Consider the following 12,153-nt stretch of genomic DNA (forward strand, 5'->3'; position numbering starts at 1 on the left):
GATGTTCCACCTTATTTCCTGTTATAGGAGGCACTTTCAAACAATGTCTGTGTGGTATAAACGCTGTTTTCTTCTCAAACCCTGCAGGTGACCTTTCATCACAGACAGAATGGCAGAAGTGACTGTGAAAATCAGTCGCTCTACACGTGGGAGGACGGGACGCCATACACAACCCTCAACAGGACAGCTGGCCTCCAAACGGACATGGATGACACGGGCCAAGGAAGGTGGTGTCAGACTGAAGGACAAACCACAGTGACCGTGCTCACGAATGACACCAGCATCAGTCTGAGGTGAGGTCTGCACAGGAAACCACCTCGCTGTCTTACTGGTCTCTGAAGAGGCTTCAGGCCTGCTGACATTCATGCTAGTTTCAGTGTTTGAAAACCAAATTACATCAGAAAGTTCTGCAGGTTTGGCAGAAAATGAGAAGCGATGTGAAACACAGTGTTATTAAACCAACCTTCAGTTACTAAGACATGAAACATGGAGGCTCGATTTGCTCTGAGGACACTTGTTTCCTTAAACAGGACTTAAATACATAACGTGATGCACCTATGAAAACGTAGAGCACCTAAAACACTGCTGTCACAGCTGATAACAACTACAATAATAACACCAATAATAATAATAATAATAATAACAACAAAAACAACAATAATAATACCAATAATACTACAAATATAATAATAATAATAATAATAATAATAACCTTTATCTGTAACCACTTTTCAAAATAAAGTTACAAAGTGTTTCACACAAAACAAAAATATCAGAAATAATTTAGACAATAGAAAGAAAAGAAGTTTGATTCATGAAGACGAGCCAAAATAACTTCAAACAAAACAAAAAATGAAGTCTGAACATTTTCTACAGTCAGATCAGAGGTAGCAGTGAGGACATTCAGTAATATTTGGGGGATTTCGGGGTTTTAGTGACATGAAGAGAAGTTTAAGAGGACGATTCCTATGATTTTAGAACGTGTCTTGAAATTTGTATAGTTTGAAGCAAAAAACAAAATAAATACACAATATGAAAAATTATAGTCCGAAAAGTAACTAGTAACTACTAATAGTAAGTTCTCAGACAGATGTGGTGGAGTTTCTGAGTGACAACACATCACACCTTCTTCCTCTCAGAGAGTCGGGGTGCTGCTGGGTGTCAAATGTTAATGGAAAAACGAACTGGACGACCTATGCGGAGCTGAACGTGGGAACTCGATCTGACACTCATGTCCTCAACAACTGTCCCGTAACCACCACGGTGTCGTCTTTACGGTACGAACCTTTTCCTTTTCCCACAAGCTGGATTTGAAATCTTAAAATGACACGACAGAGCTCTGCAGGCGAAGCAGACTCCAGCAATAACGAACATCACTGACCTGAATTCAGCACATCTGATAACATGCAAACTAACCTGGGAACAACCTGAAGTACACCTGACTTCTCAGTCATTTCAGTCTCACTGTTCACTGTTGTTTTCATCTCTCACAATTCTTTGTATTCAGTCCTGTTTGTTGACAATTGATGCTTTAAAAATATGTTAAACTGGGAGAGAACTTGACTTTTCATTTGCTAAATCTCCTTTTTTATTTTCTACATTTTTGTTTTCCTTTTTTCACGATACTGAGCAGTCCAGATTTTTTAAAAACTGCCATTTTTTTAGGCAAAATATGCATGAACTCATGTGTTCAGTCTACGTCTAATCCAAATATCAAACTGTGTTTTCATGCAGGGTGCCTCAGAATTGTTTTTCAGAGTACCACCTTCTGGCACACGATCCCGACGGAGATCACGTCAGATGCTACGTCGTGTCACAGGCCAACGTTTCGTCAAACGTGACCCTGAACGAGGTAACAGAAGCTGTCACGATCAAACGTTCAAGCCACACAAAGCAGTGACTAATAATGATGTTAAGAAACAGTTGTCACCCATTATTTTCTCTGAAGATCAACATCCAAAAGCATTTCAACCCTCTCTTGCAACTCTTCATAGACTACGTGCACACTGATGAGTACGGGTGAAGTCGACGTTGGCCTCCATGTGTTTGAGATTGAAGTGGAGGACTTTCCCGCCGAAAGCATCAATCTGACCTACAAGGACGGAGCGTCTGAGGTTTGGGAGCCCTCCGACATGTCACCACCTCTCTGCAAGCTATCGCTGCAGTTTACATTGGAGGGTAAGTGATTCAAGCACACAAAGTGTGCATTTGATAGAATAACACAAGTCGACCAACTGTCTGAGCCTTTGAACAGAAGTCAGAGGTGAATGCCCGAAACGTTACCTGGCTCCTTGTTGGGCATCATGGAGTTACGATGATGATGAATTTTACATTTTGGTCACCTGAAACACATTTCAGTGACACTGCAGAGCTACAACCTTCATGTTCATCACATCTTTAATTTCCCCCTCAAACTTTCACCTTTTATATTATAAAATAGTTGCTTTATGCTTGGGCAATTTTTTTGCATTTGCAACTATATCCTCACACTAGAATGACATCTTTCTCAAAACACGGTGACATTATTGTCAGTATCTCTTTATTTCTTCGCTTTGTCATAATTATTTTAATTTTAGGCCATTACCAGGAACTTGTTTCTCAGGCTTGTTCAAGTCACAGTTTGTCCTCCATACTCTTCTGAAGGGAGAGGAACAAGCCTAATTTAAGCCTGCTAAGCTAGACTAACTGGATGGATATTAAGACAAATGCCTTTTGTCTTTTCATTCTAAATTGGCATGAGGGTTTTGAAAGTAGGTGGAGATGTAATTTTTCTAGAGATGAGCGACAGTGACAGACCACTGAGCAAAGAAGCCACATAAACGGCCACATGAAGCACCAGAATGAAAGCCTAAGGCAAAAGAAAATGAGCTGTCTTCCTGTGCTGACAGTCTGCTTGTGTTTGTGTTTCAGTCCTTGCTGAAATACCAGATTGTGAGGCTGGTCATGTGCTGCCCAAGTTCCTGTCCTCGACTCCTTCGCATGGCAGCGTCTTGTCGGCCACCGTGGGTCAGACGTTCCATCTGATGGCTGAAGCACAGGCTCACCACGCGAGGTATTCACTTCTTAAAGACGTCAGCCATGCTACTCAGAAATACTCATTTCTGGTCCCCAAAAAGAAGATAATAACACCTTGTGTGCCAGTAAGGATCATTATTTCATGTTCCCTTTTGTCTGTTTCCCTGAAGCATTAATGACTTCCAGATCAGCGGCCCCCTGAACATGAGCAAAGAGTTCACTGATGAAGCCCACGGAAAAGCCAAAATCGCTCTGAGCTGGACTCCGGAGGACAGCGACGTGCACAGAGTCGTCCCTGTTTGCTTCACTGCAGAGACAAACGAAAGGTGTGTCTGCTTACTGCTTTATGACCAGCAAGCACTGACAAACGCGTAAGCCTGGATCTAATGAACAGGCTGTTTGCAGCTACGTGATGCTAAATTCAGACTGAGGGCGGGAAGTGAAAACTGCAATGGACGAGATAAAGGAGGGCCAGTTTAGATGAAATTACAAGAGAAAGATATAAACAGAAAATCTGAACATTATGAAGAGCAGCTGAAAGTTTTGCTTTATTGAGGCAGCAGATGAAACAACCAGCTGCTCGTTCAGGCGTCATTCTGCTCTGCAAAACAAATGAAAGCAGACAAAAGTCTGGAGGCAAACAGCTTTTCTGTTAGCGCTCCTCGTGGTTTCTTGGTTTGATCGACCTGGGCAACCGTAAACGATGCTAAACATCAGCATTTTGAGTGCGTTATAGTGTTTCCTATGCAGAAAATCACTTCCTGCCCTTCATCTCTAAAAGAGTGACATGACGTCACGTGCAAACAATCTATTAGGACGTGGTATTTTCCAGATTTTTGCAGCCTAACTATGAGTCTTTACTTTCTTACCTGATCAGACATTTTGATGATTATCACTGTTGTGGTTGTTGCCCTTCTTCTTTTTGCAATATGCACTAACACCCATTTTCTTTGTTTTGTCGTTCAGCCAATCAGACATGAGGTGTGTTGTTGTCACGGTGTCCGAAGCATCTGTCCTCCAAGGTTTGTTCATCATCAGTTATCTCTTTAAAAAGCAGCTGAGACTGTTGTAGTAACGAGTCTATCTGAGACATTCAGGTTGTGAACTGTTCAAAAGGTTTATTAAAATCTCTGGACTACTGAAAGAAACAGTCAACAAGACGTTTCAGTGTTCATCCGAATGCCATCAGTAGATCTAAAAATAAACAAGAAGAAACTCTGCCAACAAATACAAAGAGGTCACATGATCAGCACATGATCTGAGATGTAAAGTCAGAGCACAGGTGAGCAGACGCCTCACCTGTGCTCTGACAGGACTGGGCAGTATCCAGACATTTACAACAAGAGTAGTTTAAATGATTGTGAGGAATGTGTCCTGGATGGAGAAGACAGGTGGTTTGACAGGGGGACGGGTTTGAGACACCACCCCTCTTTAACTGAAATCAGTTCATTTCCATCTCAGCAGTGCTGAGCCGACATGGAGGACGCTAGCACAGCTCGTTAGCTGCATTGCACCATCCACTTTTATTAAATGTCTTCTGTCAGAGTTTGAATTCCCCCTCAACAAAGACGTTTTATGCACACTCAGTACACAGTCAACAGTACAAACATGTTTTTTGAACAAACTGTGTAAAACACATTGTGTTTTTAGCGACCAAGCTAACTCTGATAACTGACAACTTTGCTCACGGGCAGTTAGCGAGCTAGCTGGCTTGGAGTTTTACCTTTAATAACGCTGTTTTCAGATAAAATCCCAGAGAACAAAACAGACAAAACTTAATTATGTTCCAAACAAAATAAAATACTTAGTGGATTCATTCTCTGACTGCACTCATAAATCATCAGCAGTAAAAAAACATGTACCTTACACTTCCCCCTTGGCTCATGGTCGGCCATGCTTGCTGAAAAAGAAGGTGTGACTTTACTGCTCTAAACTTTCGAGGTTGTGGAATGCTGTGATTGGCTAATAGACATCGAATCACATAACTTCACGCATTTGGGTGGAGTCACATGACAGAAATGTCAGATGTAGAAATGATGGAAAAGTTGTGACCACTGAGATCTGAACCGGATAGAATGCTAATATATAGCCACCTAGCTAATGGTCTTCAGTACATGTGAAAATAATTTTCATACTGATCTGAATAAACTGAATAATTGCAGTCGCTGAAATAATCAGTAGCTTTTAGCAGTCGTGTTCCTCACTGTTGACGGACACGGTTGACGTCAACAGGGCTGTGACTCACAGAACATTGCTTCCTCTTTTAAAAGTCCTTCAAATACCTCAACAAACAGTCATAATCTGACAACTCAGTTGTAAATAACAGGCTGGGGAGCCTTATGTGAAGTGCTTTTATAGGCTAGTTTTGTACTGGACCGTGTGTGACAGCTCAGACCTTCATTAGACTCAATGTTCTACTCAACTGAATCAATGCTGAACATGTGAACAGTGATGCGTTCACTTACTGACAGTGCATTTGAACTCAGCTTAAGAAAATAGTGAACAAACTCCATTAGATAGCTAGTGACCTCAGATCTGACGTGAACAAAGTGATTCATATCAGCATTCATTGAGGTAGTGCTTTCCTGGACTCGCTTCAGGTTCTTGAAGATGTTTCAGCTCTCGTCCAAAAGGCTTCTTCACTTCTAACTGACTGATGGGGAGTCACAGGTATTTCTCCTCCTGCAGGGTCACTCACACTGTGGGAGGCGTTGACCCACTTGTAGACCACCTCCCCTGTTCAGTGACGCCATCCCAGTTTGACGTGGAATACTTCTTTCACTCCTCTTTCAAATCATTGGTCTGCTTGTGTCTCGGGGTGTTTTGTCCTCGGGGTGGACAAGCTTCAACCTCAGAGTGTGACTGGGCTTAAGGTGCACAGGGAGGTGGTGTTTGTTGTTTTTCAGAAACGTCTGCAGTGTAAAACCTGTGACTCTCCACCCGTCAGCTTGACGCCTCTTTGGCGAAACGTCTTCTAGAACCTCAAGGGAGTCCGGTTGCCTTTGGAAAGCCCTTTGAAAAAAAGTCCCACTGTGCATGGACTACATTTACTGGTATGAACATGTGATCTGCGTGTGGATGCTTTATGGAGGGTAATGAGAAACATGCTATGCAGGTGTAAATACACGCAGAACATCTCAGTCTGATTTCAGCCAAAGCTGCTTCACTCTCGGCACAGTGGGACATTTATGTTCAGCAGAATGTGTGAGTGAATTACAGCCTGAAGCTACGTTGTCCTCATTGTCGAAGAAGTTAAATTAATCTGTGTGATTTACAGGCAAGGTCTCGGTTCATTGCTTATCCAAGAAGATGGTGGTGGCCATTGAGAAAGCCTCCATTCCTGACATCGACGAGAACTTTCTCAGGCTGAAGGACGATTCGTGCACTCTCACCTCCAACAGCACTCACATCATAGGCAAGACGCCATTCAGCGGCTGCGGCACACATCTGGAGGTACATCAGTGTATCAGATTACATTGCTTATAGTGGAAATTAGGGTGTTTACATGGCGACGGAAGGCTGTAGAACACACTGGAGTGAAATATTTAGAATTATGTAAAGCCCTGTCCTTTTTCTCCTCACCTCTAATGTGTTTTCCTTTTCGTTGTCTTAAATACAGGATAAAGGAGGCTTCATCACTTTCAAGAATGTGATCAGATCCATTGTGCTGCCCACTGAGATCATAAGTCGTAGGAGGACAGTTAAGATTGACTTTTCTTGCCAGTTTCCCAAAGCCATGAGCATCTCCAGCTCTTTCAAGTTGGAAGACTCTGACTACGTTTTCACCGAGTCCAGCTTCGGTAGCTTCGGCTACTCTTTTAACATATACAGCAATAACAGCTTCACAAATAAGGTGGATCCAAGCGCCTATCCAGTGGAGGTCAAGATGTTAGACATGGTTTATATGGGCATTAAAGCTGAATCAGAGCTACCAAATGTCAAACTGTTCGTCGAGTCATGCAAAGCCACTCCTGATGACGACCCCGACAACAGCATCTTCTACGACCTCATCAAGAACGGGTGAGAGCTGACGATTTCTGGCATCACAAACAAAAACATAGTTTGAGTTAAACTCTGAGGAGATTAATAAGTCACCTTTCACACACGGTTCCTTGATTATATGTGTGTGATGTGTTATAATTTGTTTTCCTCCAGGTGTCTGCAGGATGAGACAGTTACCGTCTACTCTTCTGATGAGACTACGTTCAACTTTGAGGTCCAAGCCTTCAAATTCAGCGGAGACTATAACCAGGTAATAATAATGACTAGTAAAACATACACCAAAATATAATCACGCAGCTGGCCCTCAGCTGTCTTTGTGTAAAAGATGGAGGAAACACACTCTGCAGACGTCACACAATCACTCCAGAATCTGGTTTTCTGCCCAACAGGATGAGGAGAAGCTTATTCTTCCATGACATTTTCCCATTGTCACTTTAATTATGTTCTGTAGTGACTGTTGTAATATGAGCTGATAGAATGTGAAGCGGCTGGTGTGGCATGACACACACACACACACACACACACACACACACACACACACACACACACACACACACACACACACACACACACACACACACACACACACAGAGGGAATCAATAACAGATAGATGACTGGAAGAAATCTGATGCCTCACTGTTTGCCAAATCCACGTCAATCAAACTCATCATCTCATTTTTCAGATGTGTGCTACTGTGTGCTCATACAACATCATCATCACCACCACCCAGTAGTGCAGAAACATTTCCCCGTTTAGATTTTAATGGGCTGACTTCACTTTTTACATCCACTTAGCTTTAACTTGTGTTAAACGTCTTTAAAGAAGCAGAACTTGCTTCCATCCCTGCTTGTTGGGAATTATCTTTTATATAAAACACATCTGAAATGAAATTTGGATGGTTTTTGAAAAGATCACTTGATGTCCTCTGAACTAAAGCCTCTCACCTGTCACCTGCCTTACAGGTGTACATCACCTGCTCCGTCATCCTGTGCGAGCCCGAGAGTCCCTTTTCCAGATGTGCTCAGGGTTGTCAGGTAGATGCGGCCCGCAGACGGAGGCGGTCGTTTAGCAGGGAGACGGAGAGCCACCAGATCATCCAGGGTCCTTTGCAGTTTGCCTGGCAGGATGGTCACTCTGCAGCTGTGGAAAATAACAACTTTAATGCTGCAGTGGAAAACCACGACACGCCTGCTGAAGGTTAATATGTCATCTATCAATTAATCAATCAATCAGTCCGTCTGTCTGTCCTCTCAGGTAAACGTTGTACTGTTGTCTGTCCAGTGGTTCCTCCACCAGTTTCTTCAGACACCAGATCAAGCAGAGAAGACTGGAAAGACAAGGAGGACTTCAGCACCAACGTCAGCAGCGGCGGCACCAACATCAGCACCATCTTCTTTGCCTGCTCCTTCTTGGCATCACTGGTGTCGTTGGCGGCGGTTGTTGGTCACTTCACCAGGAAGAGAAAAGCTGAAGACTGTAAGGCTCTCATAGGTTCAGACCAGAAGAACTAAACTTAGCTAATCTAACACAGCATGGTATTTGTTTATTTCCTGAAAGGATAGGTTCCCATCTTCTAAAAGTCTGTCTTAATGTTCGTCCTACTGTGCATGCATTGAAGTCATTTTTGCTTCTCTTTGCAAAAATGTATTCCTCAGTTTATCTGAAGTTAATCTGAGGTTTCAGCAGCCTGAGTTTGAAAAATCAGGTGGATCTTCCAGAGTCACCGTCTGTGCTTCTTTGCTGCAACAGCAACACAAAGACAGACTAAGAGGTTGAAAGATTCTGACTTTGCTGAAGTCAGACTGCTGAAGCCTCCCATCAGCTTCAGATCAACAGGAGCATGCAAACCCCGTTTCAATATTCACACCAACATGTGACTACTGTGCTAAGATAGACGGGAAAGTTATGAACTCTTTCTCTTGTGGGGCTGATAAAAATGATGGGACGTCCTGGTGGTCTAAGATGTGTTGACGTGCCCGGATTGATTTTGGCGAGGGTCGCGTGTCATCTGCACCCTTCCAGACTCTTGTTTCCTGTCTGTCTGTACTGTCAGCTGTAAAATAAAAGATAAATCTACTCTGAAAAAAACAGCCTCAAGCTGAAGTACCAGACTGACATTGGTTTTGTTCTCTGTTTGTGGCTCTTTGCCCCGTGGAAAAGAACCAATGACAACTCAGCCTGCAGCTCAAAGATCACTGAACCCGTTTTAGACTAGTTACTCAATAGCACGCTTACATTTCCTCTGCATGAAAACAGCATACCACTCGGTCTGGTTTCACTGGATGTTTGTGCTGCTGCTGTCCTCATTGTGTCAGCCCTTTGCAAGCAGGTTCCCAGCAATTATCTATAGGTGCTCAACGCTTGTCGGGTAAAGTAACACGTACAGTGATGCTTGAATGTGCTGGAGTGCAAAATTCGACTTTTGGATTCTTGTATTCGGCTCATTACAGTCGCAGTGATCAGTATCATGTTACCAGAGAAGGTTCAGTTGTTGTCTACAGTCTTTATTGAACGGCGTGTCGAACGTGTCTGAGCGTGACAGCAGCACACCAGACACCCTTTTGTCTACATTTGGATCTAAAATGTACCGTTAAAATTAAAACATGTTATATTTGTAGTTTAAAAGCATGTTGCAGTAAGGCAGGCAGTTCTGGTGAGTAATATCTGTACTGGTGAAACTATATTTATATCCTTTAAAGGTGGTTTTTTTGTTTACAACGACAGGGAAAATGTATATTAAATCTACTTTCTATTTTAGTCACATAATAAAATAAAAACATGTATGTGTGTGTGTGTGTGCGTGGTTTATTTTGTGCAGTCAGTTAATTGTTAATTTGGGGCTGATGATTAGGAATATTGGGATATGCAATGAGGAGAATCCAGCTCGGTTTGGGACTGATGAGTCATGTAAGGATCAGTGTTACGCCACACATTTAGGCGACCGTGTGGTGTGAACAACAGTCCACCACAACCCAAAAAACCAACACATCCATGGGGTTCGTGAAGGCACAGCCAGGACTCAAAGACTGAGAGGCAGCCGGACCAGCAGTCTCGACGCCCGCCTGAAGCCTCCCTCTGCCGATGCTGAGGATAAGGAAGGAGCCTTTGAGCACTCACAGCAAGAGAGTACAGGAGAGGAGAAGGGACAAACAGCACAGGGAACACATAAAAATCAGGTTCAGGTCAGGAGAAGAAACTGCCAACAGCCAACAGCTGAGAAGATTTTTTTCCTGATTTTCTTGATCCAACATGAAGAGTATCCATCCTTGAAGACCACATACTTTTCTCATACCATTTTTAAAATCTGTCACATGCTTTTTACAGAAAAGCAGAAAACAGCCATTCGTTTGCTTTTAATGTTCAGTTAAGGTTTGATTGTTTTTGTAGGTTTGGTTTAGTTGGCATACACTCAATGTGCAGATGTGCATTTAATGGCATTGTACCTGAAGGTGGCACTACAGCAGCATGATCCTAATGTACTCCATCCATCCATCCATCCATCCATCCATCCACACTGGCCTCTCTGTATGGTTCCTTCAGAATATGGATTTCACAAGCAGAAGTATTTCTTCTCCTTACCTACAAAGCCTTAAATGGTCAGACACATCATATCTTAAAGAGCTCATAGTTCTCTATCGATGCAGGCTTACTCATGGTTCCTACAGTCTCCAGTCTTGGTCCAGACAGGAGGCTTATCATATATATCATGTATTTTGCTGCAGATGTAAGATGTAAATTGCAAATTACTGAACATTTGATATTGTTAAAGCTCCACTAGTCAGTATTCATAACTAGTGAATGAATGAATCAAATAACTGCATGAAATGTTGTGGTCAAAGTGACGGTTGGCAGAGACCAAACCAGAGCAAAAAGGTGTGAGAATACTGGACATACAGTGCATTCAGTCTTGTAAAATGGTGTATAAAAACTGAAAAATATTCAAAATACTTCTACTTTAATGGACGTCTGGAGCTACATGAAACCAGTGCTTTTTTAAAAAAAAAATCTTAAACGTCACAAACCAGAATCTTCTGTTTACTGTGAAAACACAATGTGCTGCTCAATACACGTTAGCACACGTCAAGTGGCAGTCCAAACAAAAAGAAATCCAACATTAACAAAGAAAAGCACACGAGGAGGAACCGTGGAGGAGCGCTATCACTCACACTGGAGACACCTGAGGAAGCCACGAAGAGATCAGGACAATCTGGAAACAAAGAGCCTCCCTTTTATACTCCGCCCTGGTCAGGCTGATGGTGAGGGGAACAGATGGATAACAGTAGACAAGAGGAAACAGGTAACTGGATCATGACAGTATAAGCTTAGAATGCAACCATACTAACATTTAGCATTAAACACAAAGTACAATCTAGCAGCACAAATACGTCCATTGATTCTTTGGTGTAACCCTGATTATGAGGAAAAATACTGAATGATCAATATCAGGTAGATCTGTACAATCCTCGTTGGCCGGTCCATCTATTAATAAGGTCTCATTTGATATTCAGAATAATATGGTCAGATGTTGTGAAGAAGTTTCAGATCCAGAAAGAGATAAAACTACTGAGGTGGCCACCATATCACCCAAATTTTAAACCAGCATCCCAAGATCTAAGGTACAACAATGGATTAGGCTTGGCATCACATCGTTTTCTTCCTTACTCCAGGATGGGGAATTAATTGATTAATTCCAGTCCATGTCTGAGAAGTATGGTTTAGAGAGACAAGACTTCTATAGATACTTGCAAATGTGTCACTGTTATGTAAAAGAGGTGAAGGGACTGAGCAAGGAAGAACCCTGGTGTTACACAGATTTTTATAAAAGCATACAACTCAGAACCCACCAGCCGGATCACTGGGGCTTTATACTATTAATGAAGAACAGCTCAACAGACCACATGAAGCTAAAGCGGGACAGAGAAGTGGACGTCCAAATCTCTCTGGAGGAACGGTCTCTCATCACTCAGACGACTCCTACAAATTCACAAGGTTGGAGAGACTTTTGTTGGAAGAACTGTGTGAGATTTTTCATTACCCCGAAAATAAAATCAAAACAAACTGGACTTCAGAATCAGTGCTGGAGACAATGATCATACCCACGTCTTCTGGTCCCGTCCCACCCTGCAGTCCCTCT

The 12,153-nt window shown here is 42.5% G+C and overlaps 1 protein-coding gene across 1 annotated transcript; it reads left to right on the forward strand.

Moving 5' to 3' along the window:
• The first annotated feature begins 90 nt into the window (after nt 1–90).
• On the forward strand, nt 91–8,704 carry LOC139333282 (uncharacterized). Its single transcript, XM_070965553.1, has 12 exons — nt 91–293; nt 1,140–1,277; nt 1,735–1,852; nt 1,995–2,178; nt 2,911–3,052; nt 3,186–3,341; nt 3,982–4,037; nt 6,293–6,468; nt 6,635–7,035; nt 7,171–7,267; nt 7,982–8,216; nt 8,301–8,704. The coding sequence occupies exons 1-12, from the start codon at nt 205–207 to the stop codon at nt 8,528–8,530; spliced, it is 2,022 nt and encodes a 673-aa protein (XP_070821654.1). The 5' UTR covers nt 91–204; the 3' UTR covers nt 8,531–8,704.
• Nucleotides 8,705–12,153: the final 3,449 nt, after the last annotated feature.

This window comes from Chaetodon trifascialis, chromosome 1, assembly GCF_039877785.1.
Source record: "Chaetodon trifascialis isolate fChaTrf1 chromosome 1, fChaTrf1.hap1, whole genome shotgun sequence".
Classification (NCBI taxonomy): Eukaryota; Metazoa; Chordata; class Actinopteri; order Chaetodontiformes; family Chaetodontidae; genus Chaetodon; species Chaetodon trifascialis.

Coding starts and splice junctions, on each gene's coding strand:
- LOC139333282 (XM_070965553.1), top strand. CDS start 205: ATGGATGACACGGGCCAAGGAAGGTGGTGTCAGACTGAAGGACAAACC. Junction 1,278..1,734: donor ACCACGGTGTCGTCTTTACG/GTACGAACCTTT, acceptor GTTTTCATGCAG/GGTGCCTCAGAATTGTTTTT. Junction 3,053..3,185: donor GCACAGGCTCACCACGCGAG/GTATTCACTTCT, acceptor GTTTCCCTGAAG/CATTAATGACTTCCAGATCA.